Source organism: Aristolochia californica, unplaced genomic scaffold, assembly GCF_029961685.1.
Source record: "Aristolochia californica isolate CCGP_79_NKW_82.1479 unplaced genomic scaffold, dmAriCali1.0.hap1 SCAF_2, whole genome shotgun sequence".
Taxonomy (NCBI): domain Eukaryota; kingdom Viridiplantae; phylum Streptophyta; class Magnoliopsida; order Piperales; family Aristolochiaceae; genus Aristolochia; species Aristolochia californica.
Genome location: NW_027181881.1, coordinates 6,599,123 through 6,619,744, shown reverse-complemented (window position 1 = coordinate 6,619,744; position 20,622 = coordinate 6,599,123). Strand labels below are relative to the sequence as shown.

The following is a 20,622-nucleotide window of genomic DNA, read 5'->3' as shown; positions in this document are numbered from 1 at the left end:
CCTTCTCGTGTGATCAACCACTTCACCATCATGGGATCTGAAATCCAATAGAAATCAAGGATATGTGCAAATTTATTGGCTGCTGCCAGGCCTTATGCAGCAAAGCAGCAGCTGCTGCTGCATGGAGAGCAAGCATGAAGCCAGCTAGGGGCACCAGCAGCATTAAATACAGCAGACAGTGAGAACAGCACCTGCTCTTACTATTGCTAAGGAATGTACTGCCAAGAAAAGAATAAAAACAGACCATAATCTACAACTGTGAATAAGGCAACCTCCTGTCCTAATATATTTGATTTCAGAAAAATCTATAATGCTGAAGACAGCAATGACGATGAAGACAAATCAGCAGCCTGAAACAGCCTGCAGATCTGTTTTCTGTTTCAGATGTAAATTTCGCAGGACCAAAAATGAAGAAATAGGTGAACTTGATCTCCAATCATCCCAAATCCATGCTCGTTGTTGTTCAGAAGGTAACTGAAAGAATTAAACTGTTTTAGAAAACATTCCCACTCAAGCCATAGGGATGGATCGCACGAAAGGCAAGCCAAGTTCACATAATCTCTCTTCCGTTCATTAAACTCCCCCTTCCAATTTGCCAAGTAAATTCGGCTACAGATTTGGCAAGTAACAGGAAAGGAAAAAAAGCAACTTAAATTGAGTAGACAACAGCATCTGCCGCAGCACCAGCAGATAGGTTTGGAAATTATATCTTCCCATTCCTCCTCGGAGCAGAATTGTAACATAACTGGGTTTGATTTTCTATTTCTGGCAGCAGGAGAAGGCAAGGTACTCATGATAGGGCAAAGCACAGCTCCAGATTCTGGGTGTGATTTGCAGAGAGAACCGGACCAGTTCTGGTTTGATTTTCACTTTCTGCTCCTATTTTCAATAGACAGAAAAAAACCAAAACCCTAGATGGTATCCAAGGACGATAGACATTCACTAATATCCTGTGGAAATAATTGAAACATGGATGCAGGCAAACTCTGTTGAATGCGTGAAGAACGTGCATGCCAAAATGTTTTTAGCAGAGTCAAACAAAGAGGAACTTCAAGCTTATTGATCGGAGATTCACAAGGACAGGAAGAGAAGAACCGACAGAAGGACAAACTACTGAGCTTCAAAGAACCGACAGAAGGACAAACTACTGAGCTTCAAAAATTAATAAGCTTTCTGAAACTTCAAGATGTCCTATGAACAGAAATCAAAGAAGAGTCTTGTTCAAGAGATGAGCAAATCTCTGCTGGGGAGTTGTTAAAACATCCGCCATGAGTAGGAAAGAGTGAAAAGAATTTGAAGCATGCTGGTGATAGAAACCATGCCAATGAAAGTAAAGAGACACAGAACTTCAGCCAGGAGCAGGAATTAAAGAAAAACTAACTGAGAACAGAGAAACCCATGTACAAAGGGAAATATAGAACAGGATAGACTGAGATTGACAATGGAAACTAAAACAAATAACTAGACCTGAAAGAGAGCTCCATCATTTCTGTAAGTTGATGTAACTCACAGAACATGCTTTGATACCAAATTGGAATTTGTAGGAAGAAAAGGGATGGAAGAGATTAGGGTTTTTTTATTCCTCTCCTATTTATAGTGTAAACAATATGAAAAGTTACATCTATATCCTTGCTCCCCCTAAAACCTAGGAAAACTACTAGAAACGACAATCCTAGTAAATAAAGCAAACCTAATTATACCTTCTACAAATAAGGTCAAATTCCTCAATATTTTCCAAATTCCTATCCAACTGGTCCAAGAAAGGCAAAAGAAAGTAACTGAGATGGGAACTCCAAAATACTCAGTCACAAGTACTGAAATCCCAGAAAACATCTAATTTAAAAAAAAAAAAAAAAACAACTGTAATCGCTAGAAGACAGAAAAGACAGTCAGGTAAGATTTATGAAAAACCATACTAATAACAAATTCTTCAAGATGGCAAGACCAATTATGCAGTCAGATATAAAAACGCGAGCATAATAACCAAAAGGGTACAAGTAGCAAATGATCATAGCCAAAAATACACTAAACCAAACCCCTCCTGAGTGAACAACATCATATCTATCAACTAGTTCTCCTGAAAAGCCGGCTGTATTAAGGTGCATATATTACGAGGGAATAAAGCAATTGAAGTCCACTAATGCCACGTTCCCACCAAAAATCTCAAACTGAGGCAAGTGCACATGAATCATATTGTTGAACAAACAGAAAATCCAACCATCAGTTTCTTAGAGAAAGCTACCCCAAAAAGTACCAATCCAAAATAAAGTCAAGTAAGACCACAAAGAGTACGGATAGAAAACCCACCGGCTCATTGGGAAGAGCATTCCCATCATTAATCGCGTCACTGACGCCAGCCTCAGCCTCAGCCTCAAAATGATAGATGGAAGATACGGATTCGAGTATCTCCGGAGGAAGGGGAAGATTTCTGGATACGAGATTGAGGGCACCGATCAATGTCCTAGTCTTCTGCAAATTGTCGAGGGAAGGAGGGCTCTCGAGTTTGGCAACCATGGCGCCAACACAACGGCTATTCGAAATTTAGAAAATCAGTTAAGAGACGTTTTATTTTGGTTCTGTTTCCCCTTCTGCTTACCGTCGAGTCCCGTCTTACGGTAGGCGTCTTTCTCCCCTTTCTTTCAAAATGCCCTCTCTTCGCTCTCTCTCCACAAATCTAAGCTTCTCGGCTTATGAAGGTACCTGTTTTTGGCTCCTTCCGGAAGATCTAGGTCCCATGGTTCCCAAGGCTGTAGCCAAGCATAGCGGACCGCACTCGGTAGTCTGCTACTAGAAAAATTAATGGCTTTTTAAGCCTTCAACTTCTATAACAATGCAGCCAAACAAACAATATACATAGTCAAATAATGACCACAAAGCATACCGAGGTGTATAGTGGTTCAAAATCACCTATTTCAAACAAGTACTCAATCCTCAAGGATCTTTTGCCCTGGAGTTAAAGGTTTCACTATCAACAACCAAATGACATCTACAACATCAAATCTCAAATATCCAATTTATAGCACCTATCCTTGGGACTTGTGGCTAATAATAACTAGGTAAAGGCACCTAGATACTTAATAGAAATTTTTAGCAACAATAATTGTCACCAATTAGCTTATTTAAGTCTTGATTGATTTTATAACTTGGCAAGGTTGACTAACTTTTCACTTGAGCATAAAACCTCTTAATAGGCATATATTATAATCAAAAGGCAAAAATAACAATATACTTACTCCTATGTGATACACCATAACAATTGGCAATTCAACTCAAATTTCAGCTATGAATCACAAAGTATAAGTACAATGAGATTTAGAAAATTTAATGCATAGAGCATGAAGGTTGTATAGTGCAAGACTGAACTTAAAAACAATTCGATTTCAAAATAAGTACAATAGATTCGACAACGGAAAACACTAAACACTCAATTAATTTCAAATTCAAGAGCATATGTATTTAATTTTTTCAAAACACTCCCTTTCTAGGGACTGAGTGACTGATTTAAAATCTTAGGGCACAAGTACACTTTGGGTGCTTCAAGATACTATAGCAACTTCTTACTTAGTGTAAGGTGTGAAATGGCTTATATAGCCTTGATTAAAATGGTAAAAGAACTACTTGTTTTAGTATTGTTTAACCCAAAAAATGAACCCTCTTTTTGTTGCCCTTAAATGGGCTGAATGAATCTCTTTAAATTCAAGCAGTTATTTCAAACATGAGTTAGAGTTTTACAATTGGGCTAGGGGTGATTGTTCTTCTCTCACCATTAGTTGTACAAGTTGGGTCTCTTAGCCAAAAAAAAAAAAAATCTTCGGCTTAAGGGAAAGTAAAAGAAGAAGTACAAGCAAGAGGTAATCAACAATGAAGACTTTCATGTATTTAGGTAATCTAATTTTATGTGACCAAAATATCCAAATAAAGAAGAAAACAAGATTATGAATTGTTTTTAAGGATTCCTTTTTCAGCCACTTAAGATTGAAGTTCAAGAATTTTTGCAATTTGAATTTACAAACTCTATCTTGAGGGGGAGTGTTGAAGAGGTCATATCAAGGAATCTAAGATGAGTCTCATGCAAAGCATATCTCACAAGTTTCTAGTCTAAGGTGAGTCTCATGCAAGGTAAGTCTCACAAGAGAAGTAAACTCAAAGGAAAAAAGATAGAACAAAAGAGAATGTTTCCTAGTTATATTTTGTCTCTTTATATTTTATTTAGCAACTTGTACTTTGGGTGTAATTGGGTAAATTGGGAAAGTAGAATTAGTTTGTAACTAGGAACATTTTGTTCTATTAATGAAAGAGTCTAGAGGAGGAGAAACAACACTAGTTGATCTATGCTCTCCCTATTTCTCTTCTCTATTTTTTCTCTCACGTCTTCCTCTTCTTCAAGCATGCCCTCCCTTATGAAACTTAACACTTTTCACATTACACAACCTCGCAAGGGATTACAATATACTAGACTCACTAACCTAGACCACTATGATTTCTTGTATGTTCTTAATGAGTTGTGTTGAGGGGATCCTGCCTACAGAAGGCTTAACCAAGCACATGCAAAGGTAACTTGTTTACAATTTTGCTTGCTTACAATGTCTCTCAATAGGCTGATTAAAAAGTACAAGAATAAAAAAAGTTACACCAATCCTATGTGTCAATCTATGTGGGTTCAACTTAAATAGTCATTGATCAAGTTTATTTCAAAACACAAAGCTCAAAACGGACTTTAGATTGGTTTTCAAATATGGGGGAGGCACAAACTTAATGCATTTCTATATTTGTTTACTTCCAAAATTTTAGCTCACAAGTTGGCAATCCAAACTTTTCAAATAGTTTAGTTACATTTGACCAAGATTTATCAAATATTTTAAAATAAGCATTTTTAGATACTTGGAATTTTGAAAGCCAGTCTCAATGAAAGCTTGCTTCATATAGAGTCTATTCATATGCCTTTTCTAGAATGATCAACATGATTTCAAAGTATTTGTCCAATGATTCTGGCAGAAATAAAGCTAAGTAAACATGGATTTCAAAGTAAATGCACAAAGATACCTAGCTCCTTGGGAATTAGCCCTTCAAAAATACAAAAATGGACTCATTTAATGTCAATGTATATGGGAGTTGAGGATGGTCATGGATACTTTGCCCAATGAGTCCACTCCAGTTGTTTGAGGCAAAAACAAATTAAATAGAAGAGTCCACAAAGATAAGAAATTGAACAATTCAGCACAAAAATGAACTTTTTGTCCACTAGTAAAAATTGATAAAAAATCATGAAAAATAATAAAAAAATTATCCTTGAGCTGCTAACACATAGATAGGCCACTTACACATTTTGGAGACCTATGTTGACCGGAATGAGCTTCAAAAGTTTATTTTTTATTGTAGTAAAAAATTTTGTTCAAATCTTTATTTTTTAAAAATATTCTTGTTTTGCGGTATCTTTTACTATAGGTTGTTCAAACACATCTGTCTGTTTGAACGTTTCATCTTCATTTGGTTGTTTGAACACTTCACTTTGTTCAAATGATTCTTTTGCTAATAGAACTATTGTTAATGGGCCTTTACTCAAACATTTTTTTTTCAAACATTTCCTTTTCTCCATACACTCTTGTTTCTGAGCTTTTGTTTGATTTTTTTTTTTTTTTTTTTTGTGTGAACAACTTCTTTGCAAAGTCTTCTACTTATGATCCTTGTTCAAACATTCTCTTTTGTTTGAAAACTTTATTTAGTGTTAAGTCTTTTGTTGATATGCCTTGTTTGACCACATAGTGTTGGTGGATTATTCCTTTATCTCAAAGTTTTTGTTTGTGCATTTTGCTCGAACATTTCCCTTTGGACAATCATTGTATTTTGAGAAATTTCTATGCAAAAATAAAATTGAAGATGAAAGGAACAAAAAGCCGGAACAGAAAGAGAAGGGGAAATTTTATTGAATCAAAATGAATTTTTACAATCAATAAAAGTGTATTTATAGGCTAAAGAGGGATTATTTAATTCCTTAATTAAGGATTCAAAATTTCTTAATTTAATCAATAAAAAATAATCAATATTTTCTCTTGATTTTAGGAAATAATGACAAATTAATCTCTCATTAATTCTCTAAACTATTATATAATTTAATTTCGATTTTTTATTTCAAAATTAATTAAATTTCTCTCTTAACTTTGCCGCTAAAGTTCTATTGGGGGCAAGAGGAAATACAACTTGTCGTCTTGTAGGATAAAACCTTCATCTTGTGAAGAGCAATTTCTTTGCACTTGGCATTGGTGATGGTGTGATGAAGTGTCCTATGGGATAGGAAAAATCTTGATGAGATAGTAATAGCTATAGAGGGGGCAATCCGACTAGCACATCCTACATCCATCCTGTAAAAAAAAAAAAATTATAAAGCAAATAACGTGATAAAATGAGATAAAAATAGTGGTATGTTGTGTATGAAAAATATATTAATATGATATTTGAAAATGGTTTAAGTTATTAGATTGTATATGTCAAGCAACCCCTATTCCTAATACTACAAAAATATCTCCATATTGATTCAATAAATAAATCCCCCCTCAATTCTTCCGCCTTTTTAAAATCAACAAATAGAGGAATTTTTTAGAAAAATAATGGTGAAAATTTCATAAAAATTGAATGAAAATGAGGGAAAATGAGATTTTTTTTGTTTGAACCAAAAATTGGTTTGGTTATGGTTAAAAAATGAGAAAACCAGATAAAAATAAATAAATAAATAAATAAACGAATAGTAGAACATGTTGAATCTTCTATTTGGATAGCATGTTGGATCTACGCGTCAAAATTGGATCTGAAGCAGATGCAGTATGTTTATGCGAATTTTCTATCGGTTTCCAACTCGGATCTAGAACTGTTCATCAAATTGTGTAACAAATCCTCGAGTTGCAATCGAACCCGTGTGTTGGATAGACACACGGTTAAGTGTTGCAGACCTAGTACCATCGTATCGGGTTTGCATGAACTTCTTGTGTAGGATCCGGTTTCTGAAACAAGATGCGCTAGCCAGCGTGCCTATTAGGGTGAGCCACGGTGGCTCGTCATCTTCCTATCAATTGCATCATCATTTCTTGATGGATTTTGATGAAACAAGAGGGAAAATACTCGTATTTGAATCCTCTTTAAAACTAATGCTTGAATTTAATTAAAAAAAACACTATATTGCAATGAAGAAAGTGGTTCAAAAACATGGTTCCTGTTTGTGAATAATACAAAATTGTAAACCATTTCTCAATGGATTTTGAGGAAGCAAGAGATAAAATGTTCATAGTAAGATGATTTCGTCTAATTCATAAATCAATTTAAATTAAAAATAATGGAATAAATAATGCAAAAATTAACAACAAAACAAAAAATGCCAAAATCAAACCTTTTGTTCTGATACCATAAAAAATTTCTTTGATAAAATGAAATTGAAGATGAAAGGAAAAAAAAACACAAAACAATTTTTTGTGGTTTAGCCCTAGGAGCCTAATCCATGGACGGGAAGAGAGGAAAATTTTTTATTGAATCAAAATGAATTTTACAATCAATACAAGCCTATTTATAGGCTAAAGAGGGATTGTTTAATTCCTTAATTATGGATTCAAAATTGTTTAATTTAAGAAATAAAAAATAATGAAAAATTTCTTTTGATTTTATGGAATCATGATAAATCAATCCCTTGATTGATTTATCATTAATTTCTTAAATTATCATATAATTTAATTCCAAATTTTTAATTTCAAAATTAATTAAAACTCTCTCTTAACATATTTGTAGTGTACTTTAATTTTGGCTGAACAATAAAAATAGAAGAAGCTTCTCAACTTAAGGTGTTCTATTCAACTATTCTTTCAAAGCACACAATTAGTGTTCAAGTTGTCTGTTCTCATAAAAACATCATTGAACGATACCTTTCCCTCTCTGTCTCTCTTTCCAATATAAAAGATTGTGCAAGGGGAAGGATACCCTTATTTGTTTATCAATGATAGGTAGAGAGGGATGGGGAGGAGGACATTGTATATAATTGGATTCTTTATATTTTAATGATAAAAAAACTTAAACTCTTGAGCTAATATTATATATCAAGCATTTTAGGTAGAAGAAATGCATATTGCCTTCAAGTGGCATTCAAACAATGTCTATGAGAAATAAACGTAAAAAATAATAGCAATACAAGAAGACCTCAAGCCCAAAACAAGATCATCGTATTGAAGAAGGGCTTAAATGTTGAAGCAAGAAGAATTAAAGACTAGAGTCCACGTACCATAGATAAATTTCAAGAACTCTAGCCATGCAAGAAGATAGATAATCAAACTTCCAAAACTTAAGTCAAATTTGAATTGGAGCATTAGGACATCAAAGTTAAATTTGAGTTGGAGTAATAGGACATCAAAGTTTCTCTAAAACCGTGTTTAAAAGGATCATACAAAGTTTTAGAAAAGTTTCAAACTCAACCAAAAGCTTTCATCAAGTTCTACACCGATTTGAAAAATCAAGATAACTCTGATCCATTATACATACTAAACTCTGAACAATCATAGGCTCTAATGGCTTGTGCGTTATAGCAACTGATTTAAAACGTCTTATCCATATTAAAAGATAGAGCTTTTCAAAAGGTCTAATCGATCACATGCTTTCGAGTGTTCCAAAATAGCTACATTTGCTTTCTAAGGCTATAAACAAAGGACTTAAGCATGTCCTCAAGCATATTGAATATACAAAGCCTTCAAGAAATTTTAAGCATGATTTTTTTAGTTTTGCCCTTGTAAGAGAAGAAATTCAACTTTCCCATTATTCTCAAACTTCTTTTCATTCTGTTTACCATTTCAAACTTTGACAAGCTCCACATTCTCATTTATTCATGCTTAAAGTCTTGAAAGCTTGGTTATCTCCAGGTGGTTGACTATCTCTCCAAGAATGGTTGTAGGTTTCTATCCTCCATTTTTTTTTTTTTTTTGATATCTTTTGTTAAAGGTTTTTTTAGAACTTTAAATTTAAAAGTATTAGCAATTTAAAGCTGACAATCTAAAAGAGAAGTGACCACTAGAGTCAAAATCTAGTGATTGTAAGAAATCTCTTAAGGGAAGTACCTATAAGAACCAGAAACTAGTGATTGTAAGAAATCTCTTCGAGAGAGATATTGGAAGTGCAATTGGGGATTGCACATATTTGGATCTAAGAGAGTCATGAATCTCTCAACATTTTATACTAGAAGCTATAAGCATTTTTACCACAAGGGAAGCATCGAAAATAAAAATGTATGTGTTCTTTTATGGTATATGCTTTTTTGTTTACATTTTCCATTTACCTTCATTTGCACTTAAATTTTTAATTTTCTACCCAATTTACCTGCTTCTTGAGATGCCACTTGGGCCAACAATTGGTATTAGAGTAGGCTTGAAATGTTTAAATCAATTCAATGACCTCTCAAGACAAAATGCTCATTCTAGCAAATCGAGCCGCCATGTTTAATGGGACAAACTATGCATATTAGAAGTTTAAAATTGAATTTTTTTTCTCAAACCCATGGGTTGAGACATTAGCATAAGACCAAGGAAGCACCAGTTGACCTAGACAAAATAGTAAATGGACAAAAGAAACCTTAGGAGTTTAATGAATTTATTAAGGATGAAAAAGACCAACTTAGGACAAAATCCGAAGCTACAATTATTTTTCTATGTGCCTTAGGACCTAACAAATTCAGTAGAGTTTTAACTTGTATAACTAACAAAGGAATTTGGGATAATCTAGAGGTATACCAAGAGAAAATAAATTTAAATATTCTAGAATTACCATATTGATTGCCTAATATAATGAATTTAAGATGAAATGGGCAGAAACAATAGTTGAGATAAATTGTAGGTTTACCCACAAAATTAATGAAATAAATATTCTAGGGGAAGAATTTCTCTATTTAGGAGGAATGACAAGATTCTCAAGGCTCTTTCTAATCATGGAATATAAGGAAGATTGATATTAGAGAAAATGATAACTTAGGAAGATGAACTTAGAAGAACTACTATGCATCATTTTGGCGTATGAAATGGAACCAAAAGAAAAAGAGGAAGACCAACTAGACGAAAAAACGTAGCACTAAAAGATAAATCCCCACCTAGTAACATATAGAGATTGTTAACTTAGGTTGACTCAAATCTATTAATTTGGATTCCCTAGGTTTTGATGATAAAAAACTTATGCCATTTCAAGTAGAAGAAATGCAAATTGCCTTCAAGTGACATTCAAACAAAATGTATGAGGAAGAACCATGAAAATCAAAGCAAGACAAGAAGACCTCAACCAAAACAAGGTCAAGTCATATTGAAGAAAGACTTACATGCTAAAGCCAGAAGAATTGATTATCATAGAAAGGCTTTGGAAAGTTTTAAAACTCATCCAAAGTTTTCATTAAATTCTTCGCTGATTTGATAAATCATTGTAGCTCTAATCGATCAGACTGAATGTTGCAAACCGATTTAAAACATGTGAACAATCATAGGTTTATCAAGGTTCAAAAAATAGTTGGAGAAGTCTGATCATTCATACACTTTTGGCCTGATTGATCAGAGTAGTGAAGCGATTCTTTATAATTGCTTTATAACATTTCAAAAAAGTTAGGCTTACTTTCTAAGATTATTAATAGAGAACCTAAGCACATCCTCAAGTACCAATGAAATTATATTGCATTCACAAGGCCTTCAATAAATTTTGAGCATCATTTTTTCGGTTTTACGTTTATAAGAGAAGAAATTCAATTTCCCCATTCTTTTCAAACTTTTCATCATTCCATCTTCCATTCCTAGTTTTTATAAGCTTTAGATTCTCATTTGCTCATGCTTAAACTCACGGAAGCTTGGGTTTCACTAGGAGGTTGATTATCTCTCCAAGAAAAGATAAGTTTCCATCTTCCCTTTTGTATTTTGATTTCTTTTGTAAATGTTTTCTATATCCTTGAATCTAGAAGTATTGGCTATCTAGAGTGGTCAATCTAGAAGAGAAGTGCCCACTATAGTTCGCCATGAATCCTTTTGTATTTTTTACTAATAGCTAGAATGGTGGATTTTACCCAACAAGACTTCATTAACGATGATTACCACCAGCGGAACAACAAAAACAAAAAATGTGTTCTTTTTGGTGTGTGCTTGTTTGTTTATATCATTCTTTGTTACCTCTCTTCTCTCCCTTTGAATAGTTTGAAACAAACACTTCAAGAATTTCACTTTTATCCTTCTGTTCAAAAGGAATATAAAGTGTATGATTCTTTTTGTGATGTTTGAAATGAGTTCCGAATGGATTTTAATAGAAGTTTCAAAACCGTAGTCTATTGGAATGGCAAAATGACCTTATCTTTATTTCTACACAAACAATATTGTGAAATACATGAATCTTACAAAATCTGATAAATCATAAGATGTTTAGCATAATAAACACAAGCACAAGTGAACTCCGGCAAATAGTTGTTTCTGCCCAGATCCTGTCCCTCCCATCACACTGTGGCTGTCACTTTAAGAGATTCTAATATCTTATCATCAAGTTCAAACAGCATGGACTTCTTGTCTCTTCCTATGCTCACATACTCCTTGAATCTTTCTTTCAAGTCTTCAGGAAGGTTGGTAGTACTACTCCATTGTAATATCTCCTTAGCAGCTCTTGGTTCAGCATAGAAATGCTGCAGAAGACCAAAAAAGAATACTTTAACAGGTATATTTTGGGTGACTGAAGTGAGGGTGAAAACCTGTACAGTCACCATCCAAACTATTGGGTTTACAAAAATTCAAGTTGCTTTATTTCTCAATTAAGTTTTGAAAATTTTGCAACAGAATGCATTAAATTGTAAAAAATTATAATCAATCGACAAACAACAGTAGCATGCACCTGGCAACCTCTACAAACACCCACAGGGAGAGAGAGAGAGAGAGAGAGATGATACCATATTGCGAAAAGGAAAAGCCTTTTTTGCATCTACACCGACAGCCTTCGGATCATAGTGGATAATTTTCAGTGGGTGGCCAGCAGCCTGAGCACAGAGTTTTGCCAATCCATCAAAAGTTACTGCACGGTCACTCACACAGTTGAAGATTTTGCAACATGATGCAGATGGGTTCTCTACTGCCAAAGCAAGCATGCTCGACAAGTCCCTCACATGGGAAATGTTAGTAAGTTGCAATCCTGATCCAGGAATTGGGACTGGTCTATCTCGAACAATTCCTGTGAAAAACCATAAATGAACATGAGAATATCTGTGGCTAATAAAATAGGAACATAGCCCTTGTGTTTGAATGCCTCTATATGTGTGTAATTCAGCATACACATTTAGATGTACTATCAAGCCACCATCATGCAACTATAAATGATTTTGGTAAATTTGCAGCCAAATATAGGGAGATTCTTATCATCAATATGGCCTGGTGGCATCAGATTGCATCAGCATGCATTTGCCACTGGAAGATTCTATCAGCCCATCATTGTAAGATTACATGTGAAATGAGCAATAACATGAAGATAATGATAGCCTTAAAGATCCATCAAGGCGATCATTTGTCCTCAAGTTCCAGAACATCTAAAAGAATTAAGTATTTAAAAATTTCCTCCACTGGAAAGCACATACTGACATATCACAGAGGAAGTATACTTCCAAGAAGTACAACAAATCAAACTAATGCTGAAAGCTAAGAAACCAAAGGAAATATCAAACATGTGTTTTGGGATGTAGAACACTTCCAAGACACCAAGATGAAATATACAGGGAAGGATTGCTTATTGTGATATCAGAAACTGTCAGTCATTTGGAACCCTCCATTGTAACCCCAAGAAATTTTATAAAGAGTTCCAATCAGATTACCCAATTTTTGCAGCAAAACTAAATCGGCAATAACAACTTGAAAAGCATCAATTTTACCATCATAACTGCATAAAAACAGAGGTAATTGCAGTTTTTTTTTTTTTAAATATAGACGTCAGATAGCATGTCAAAAATCCATTAGAAGAATCATTTTGACAGAAACTAGATAAAGATTAACAACCCAAGAGAAGTAGAAAAGACACATACGGTCAAAGAACCATTCTTCACAATCTTTATTGTTTCCAGAGCCTATCATGTACTGCGGACGAAATATTGCCCAACTACTGAAAGAAGCTTCCTCAATGTATTTCTCAACTCCAACATGACTAGCATCACTTTTAACAACATCCTGCAATGCCAGATAATTTAACTAAAAGTAGCCATTTCTTAAAATATACCCAGAGATATCTAAGACAAATCATAAAATATACCCCTTCGACATGAGGAACCTCATCTGTCGGCTTATAAATACCAGCACTGCTGATAAACAAGAATTGTTTAACTCCAGCATTCAGGGCCCAGTCTGCTACAGGCCTATGATTAACATTGACGTCAGGTATACAACTTGACCTCAATATAGTATGTGAGCAGAAAAAGATTGGCAAACAATTGTTTTCTAACTACATTAATTTACATTGCAATGAACAGAAGTTTCATTCCACATGTAGGTTTATGCTTGCAACCATGGCAAGTGTACTTGAACACTGAAAGAATATCTACTGCAAACCTCTAGTTCTTTTTTAGGCAAAATATTTCATCATTCTGCCAACACCATTAACAGAGTTGTTCACTTACACACTGTTAAAGTGCTGAATAAAACTTGAACTGAACATTTCAAACCTCAGACCTCAATTAAAATCACCATATCATGTCAAAACAAGCCATAAATTAGGATTAAAGGTTATTCCTCTTTTTCAGTTTCGGGTTGAATCAAACCTAAGAACATTTGACTCCAATTTTACTGAATAGAAGAATTGCTTTGCCTTAGCTATCTAAAAACTGGACATGATCTGAGAATGGCCATTGTGTTGGATGACCTACTTAGTTTGTGTGAATATTATCCACTTTGACATGAATGATCCTCTATTTTCTGTTAAGGTTGTGTATTGAATCCTGAAATCCAAAACATGACCCGTGTGCTCAACTCAATCTCCAATACGGCAAACTTTAACTGGTCTATTGACATAATTATATATTGCTGTTCAAATATTATAGCATTCGCCAGAGAAAAGAAAACCGCATACGCAACCATTTAAGTTAATGAATAGTTGAAACTCAAAGTAAAGAACTTTGATTCTTGAAAGAAAGGTCGGCTTTAGGTTCCTGTTTTCTCAGATTAGCCAGGAATACAACCAAGCGACTTTAAGATGTTATTTGGACTTTTTATCTCTTTGTTTTAGATAATAAAGGCCAACTTCTCCTTTGCAGCTCTAAGTCACCTAGGCCCCCGTTAGTGCCCTGGTTGGAAATTTATATCCCAAGAAAAGCTAGAAATACTTTTCCTAGGATACACATTTCTAAAAAAAACTTCAGATAAAATTCTATTAGTATTACCAGGAAATTACATGGAAAATTTTTAAAAAATTCAAGGAAAATTGAATGGACATGTTAGTGCCTTTTCAAGGGAAATAAATGAAAATTAATAATCAATTTTATACATTACTATATTTATCCGACAATTTTCACTAAAATATAATGTCAAATACAAAATTGCCATGAAAAAATGCTTTGTACTAAAAGTATTACAACATTAATTGTCAAATACTTATTCAAAAATTTTCCATATGGTTTTCCAGCCCATTTTGGTTGGAAAATCTTACCTGGAAAACTATATGATTTTCCTGGGAAGAATTTTCAGTTGGAAAAGTGTTTTCAGGTGTTTCTAGGAAACATGAGGCACTAATAGTCCTGGATATATATATCTACTAGAATAGTCTTTCCAGCGTTTCCTGGAAAAGGCACTAACAGAGCCTTAGTTTCTTTCTTAGAATTGATAATAGGACAAACTAATATAGAATTTTTTTTAGAAGTTGTAAAATGAGTTTATTTAGTTTTCTTAGGCTATGTTAGTGCCTTTTTTAGGAAATGCTGAAAAGGCATTTTTAATAGAAATACATTTCCAAGGACCATTAATGCCTCTTTTCTCTTGGAAACACTTTTCAAGCTAGAAATTCTTACTAGGAAAATCATATAATTTTCTAGGTAAGATTTTCCATCCAAGATGGGTCAGAAAAGGACATGAAAAATTTTGAATAAGTATTTAATAATTGATGTTGTAATACTTTCAGCATGAAGCAATTTTTCATGGTAATTTTGTATTTGACATTTTATTTTACTGAAAATTTATCGGATAAGTATGGTTAAGTATGAGATTGATTATCAATTTCCATTTATTTCCTAGAAAAAGGCACTAACAAGTCCATTTGATTTTCCTTAAAAATTTTCAAAATTTTCCATGTCCCTAGTAAGTCACTATTAAGATTTTATCTTAAGGTTTCTTGGAAATGTGTATCCTAGGAAAAACATTTCTAGCTTTTCCTGGGATATAAATTTCCAACCAGGGACACTAACGGGACCTTAATGTTTTAGGAAAGTATTTTCTTCTAGAATCTTATTTCCTAGCATGTAAAAGGGAGCAGAGGCATTCTTGTAATCTTTTACGTTAATTTAAGTTATAAATAGGAAGTGGGGTAATCAAAACCTCTCTCCCATACCTGTTTTAAAGTTAAACTTCTCTCTCTGCTTGTTCTCTCATTTCTCTTCTCCAATTCTCCATCTGACAACTCTCCACCTTCGAACAAAGAGCTGCAGAATGTAGTTTTTCCTAGTAATAAAATGTATCACGTACTACTCAAGTTAAGCTAATAAAAAAAAACCAAAGAGTCAGATCTACCATTTTTGTATTATCTATGTGATCCAGCATTGCAGTTTCAGAAGAATTTGCTAATAAGCAGGAGATTGTTTCAACTCTATTCTCATTTTTCTAAGAAGGTAAAGAACCGAGCACACCTGACAGTATCCAAATCCTTGCCATTGTTATCCAACACAACATCAAATGATGCACCCTGGACCACATCGCCAACTTGGGCAGGGTCTCCCCATATTGTTTTGCCACCTGCACTCACAAGCTCCTGAAATACGAACCAGAAGACAAGAAAAGTTAAAATTAAAACTCACGATCCTTGAACACACAAATAAAAATAAATACTTACGAACTTAAGGTAGAATCTGAGTTAGCAAAGGACTACAAAATTTTGAAAAACACGCTCCCGTAGCAAAATCAGTCTTGAAGACAAGACAAAGCTCGTAAAGTATACAAAGAAAAACAAAAACAGGAAAAGTAGTTATCCTCCTTGTTATGAATTACGGAGGAAATGTAAGCTATTGTTCGTATACCGAAAAAAAAAGCAATTAGTAGACAGAAAAAAAAAAAAAAACACAAAAACACTAACAGAGAATCTGTTGAACGGGGGTTTCTTCATTTTCTCCGAATTTTCTTCTCCAACAGTTAGGACAGTAACATCGTGCCCTGAACCCAAAAGGTCCTTTGCGAGATAAAAACCAATCACAGCGTGGCCACCGCTGTTAGTATTGACGATGAGGACCTTCTTTGGACTCCTATCTGCATTGGCCATGACATAGAAGGGAGATGGTGAGGACGAAGAAAATGAGAAAGAGAGTCTGGGAATGGGATTGAACAGAGAGCAAGAAGAAGAAGAAGAAAGCGGAAGTGCCGAAGAGAGAGAGCTAACAGAAGAAAGAGAAAGGCGGGAGGTAGATGAACGAGGAGAGAAACTCGTAGCAAGAAAAGTGGAGGAGAGAAGAGAGGTAGCGGAAGCAGCCATGGCCATGCGAGGAGAGGGCAAGCGGGAATATGATCCACTAAGGATTGACAGGTTCACAATAAAGCCATCGGAAGTTAAAGAGCCTAACGGTTTGGTTGTTCCAGTAGTGGGCGTCTCGGATTTTCGAGACGTGTCGCCTTCTCTAAAATCCGATGTCTCGGCCGATAAGTGCACTCTCCATCGAGCATAACGGTTTGGTCGTTTCAGTTGTGGGCGTGTAGCCGTCTCTAAAATCCGATGTCTCAACCGGTACGCGCACCATCTTGCCTGGGTGAACGTTGTAGGGTACTACGGCCTTGCCTATACAAAATGAAATTACAAAAAAATCATATCTTCTGGCATATTTTTTAAAAATATAATAAAGTAATATAAAATGAGAAAATATTAGATACCTCAATCCTGACCACTTAGCCCTAATCCAAGATATGACCCTATATTTATTCTCTACACAGGATATAGCCACCACACTTTGTTTTTTGTTTCACCAAGTAACTAAATTACCTCATATTGAAGTGCAATAGTTAGAGATAGACTTCCTATCATTCGATGAACCGACCCAATTTACATCTACAAAATCTTCAATATTAGTGTGCCCACGACATTTGCATAATAAACTTTGATATGAATTTCTTTTAAATAACAAATGTTGATGTTGAAAGACATCTCAAAGGGGTATTAAGGTAAATAAATACCTTCCCCACGATCAAAAAGATAGAAGAGGGTGTAAATTAGTGTCCTTTTCGTAAGGATGACATAAAGGTGTAAATAGAGAAGATGATGCATGTCTACTTATGTCTTTTTCTTTTGAGAGCTTGTAGCCCTAAGGTTAATGTAGTCATTATAACCTTCCTTCATAAACTATAAATAGAGACTCAAGGCAAGGGGTAAATAATTAAGTCTCCCCTCTTCTCTCTCAAATTCGTCCTTACACTTTTCTCTCAAACTCTCTCTCTCTCTCTCTCTCTCTCTCTCTCTCTCTCTCTCTCTCCATCTCCTTAGCCATCCCCCTCTTCTCTTCCTTCTTACCCTCTTTTTCTTCTTTTTGTTCTTTTTCTTCTTTTCTTCTTCTTCTTTCTCTCTTTTTCTTCTTTTCTTCTTCTTCTTTCTCTCTTCTCTCACCTTCTTGGCCAAGTACCTATCATGGGATCCTAAATCTGATGATATCAGAGCATTAGGTTTGGAATCCCAAAATTATGATGCTGTTTAATCAAGTTTTTATTAACTCTCTCAATGGAAGTTGAGGTATTGATCAAGGTTTGGTTTTGAACCTCTTTTGACTCACAAAGAAAAATTTGTTCTTCTCTTCTTTTCCTTGAGATGATTGCTACTATATATCTCGAGAAGATGAAGGTTTATTAAATATATTTTGATAAGAAAATATTGAGTTACTACATCTTATATATTAGCTTCAACTTGGTTAATATCAATGTGTTTAATCCATGCTATCTTCAGTTAAAGAGATCAATTTTTAGATCGATAGAACTTGTAGATTTCTGGTCCTTTGTTTGATGAATGAAGTTTTGCTATTCCATTGATGGTTCCATGGTGTTTCATGATTGAAATGCTATATTTACATATGTTGAAGATTAAAGGTTGATATCATAGTTCAATTAAGTTTTTTGAACACGTGAAGGTGCTTGCATTGGTACAAGACATTGGACTTTTGAAATATTTTTTGGGTATTGAGATCTTTTAGTCAAAACATGGGATTATCTTACCTCAGATGAAATATGTTCTTGATCTGCTAACAGACACATGGATGATGAGATGTTGACCAACAGATACTCTTATGGATGCTAACACCAAGTTGTGTGCAAGCTCTGGCGAAGATGTGGATGTGGAAAATCTCAAATACTTGTTGCAAAACTCATTTATCTTATAGTAACCAAACTAGATTTAGCATATGTCATAAGTGTCATTAGTCAGTACATGTCTTTTTTTGGTTGGGTTAATAGAAGTATATGTTTAAATATTAAAACAAAGCCTGGATTAAACAAAAGTTATTGCCGCTTCTTTCAAATTCCAAGCCAGTTATTTCAAATATTATGAAGTATTTATAAACAATTTTATGCAAGGTTAATGTAGAGAGGTCATGCCCAATTTTATGTAGAGGTTATGCACAATTTTAAGTAAAATTTATGCATAATTTTATGTATAGTTTATTTGACATGTATTTTATGCAAGGTTTTAAATGTAGGTTGAAGCTTGAACCTAGCTCGAGTTCGAGCTTGATCCCAATTTTAGGCTCGAGGATGGGCTCGGCTCGAGCTCAATTCCAATTTTAAGCTCGAAGATGGGCTTGGCTCGAGTTCAATTCTATTTTTAAGTTTGAACTCGAGTTCGAAGTATTTAAATCAAGCTCAACTCGAATATATGCAAGTTCAAGCTCGACTTAACTCGATGCCACCCCTAACAGTAAGCATGACTACCAAATGCATAGCATTGTTTACTTAGTGCAACTGTACCACTGTGGACTTTTATCTTTAAGACATCCTTCTAACCTTACTTAATTAGTTTAAATTAGTTTTACAAAATAAGGTAGGAGTACGACAATTACATAATTAATGAATCAATTATTTCATTACATAATAAGCAATTGTTCAATTAGTTAGTTAGTTAATTAACTAATAATTAATTATTTAACTAATTTATTAATTAATTAATTATTATATTAAACTGGTTATTTGCTTAATTAATCCAAAAATTGGGGTCAATTAACCATATAGGGTTTAGTGTAATCATACTATAAAATAATATATATATATATATAAATATAAAAAATAAAAATTCCATATGGTAACATTCGCTAATTTTGAAAGTATTTTAGTTAATGTAAAATCGATTTATGTAAAATCAATTTGTTTTCCATTTTCTATTTTTTAGTTAATATATAATATTATATTTTAATCAAAATGGTTCTTACATAAACATAGGTGACTTAATTTAATATTATCAAATTAAATAAGCCCTTCTTCAAGTTTCTTACACGTGTGCAACTTGTAATTCTTGGAATTTTGCCTTAGGTGGCAATTTCTCATTAGCTAGGGTTTGAATATGAGATAAGGGGGTTTATTCTCTTTTGCCTCTAAATAGGGTCATGTAAATCACTTATAACCGTCTCGTTTTCGTACGAGGGATTCCCATTACACTCAAACTTGAGTTTCTCTTCCTTTTGGTTTCATTCTTCATAAACGAGAAGTTGACTAACCTACTTTTCACCCGAAGTAACTTTGACCACACACTAAGGGACTATGAACAATTTCTTGCTCAATCTAGAGGCATGACAATGAGACATAAAATAATTTCCAAAACCATGTATTTCAAGCTTAGTTAAATGCTTTGAGACTTTTCATTCGTTTAGTTTTGACTTTTGTCATGCTTAGAACTTAATGGTATACAATGCAAACTAACATGGGTACAATAAACCTTCAAAATAAAGTATGATTGATCAACCTCTATTAGTATGATCCATCATAGCATATGCTAATAGGCTGGCTGATACTGCATGATCAATCAACCTCCTTGGGTATGATTATTCATACAAATGCTGAAAGTAGATATTATAAATCATGATCGATCAACATGGCTAAACCAAAATCCAGCCAAGTATGTAAAAAATGATAGATCACTCTGCTACAAAATATTCAGCATTTGGTTTGCTGAGATTGTGGTAGTTTGAACATATGAAATTGAGTGCTTAGAGCAATTTAAATGTCCCAAATTAAGATCTATACTTGAGTATTGGATTTAACCATGTAAAACTCAAGAGGTGACGACTGAAGAGTCAAATCATCTTTGTAAACCTGGCAAATTTACCACGTTGCCAATTTTGTGAGCAACAAGTACTGATGAGTTGCTTCAAGAAAGGTGAAAAACTAGGTCTGAGAGTATATGTAGTTGATGCGATTTATTAGAGCAGAATCAACAATGAAAGTTACCTCGCTC

General features: G+C 34.1%; 2 protein-coding genes across 3 annotated transcripts in view; both read right to left on the bottom strand.

Moving 5' to 3' along the window:
- The window catches only part of LOC137955296 (probable ATP-dependent DNA helicase CHR12), a 36,493-nt gene extending 33,790 nt beyond the window's left edge, over positions 1 to 2,703 (bottom strand). For both annotated transcript variants that reach the window (XM_068802168.1, XM_068802169.1), the window contains exon 1: positions 2,308 to 2,703. In XM_068802168.1, coding sequence (XP_068658269.1) covers positions 2,308 to 2,514 — 207 coding nt within the window. In that variant the 5' untranslated portion in view covers positions 2,515 to 2,703. The remainder of the gene's footprint in view (positions 1 to 2,307) is intronic.
- Positions 2,704 to 11,338: 8,635 nt separating this feature from the next.
- Positions 11,339 to 16,685, bottom strand: LOC137956914 (chloroplast stem-loop binding protein of 41 kDa a, chloroplastic). The gene is made up of 6 exons (XM_068804581.1): positions 16,285 to 16,685; positions 15,842 to 15,963; positions 13,264 to 13,366; positions 13,040 to 13,181; positions 11,921 to 12,198; positions 11,339 to 11,659 (listed from the first exon to the last, which is right to left on the bottom strand). The coding sequence occupies exons 1-6, from the start codon at positions 16,681 to 16,683 to the stop codon at positions 11,477 to 11,479; spliced, it is 1,227 nt and encodes a 408-aa protein (XP_068660682.1). The 5' UTR covers positions 16,684 to 16,685; the 3' UTR covers positions 11,339 to 11,476.
- Between the last annotated feature and the right edge of the window lie 3,937 nt (positions 16,686 to 20,622).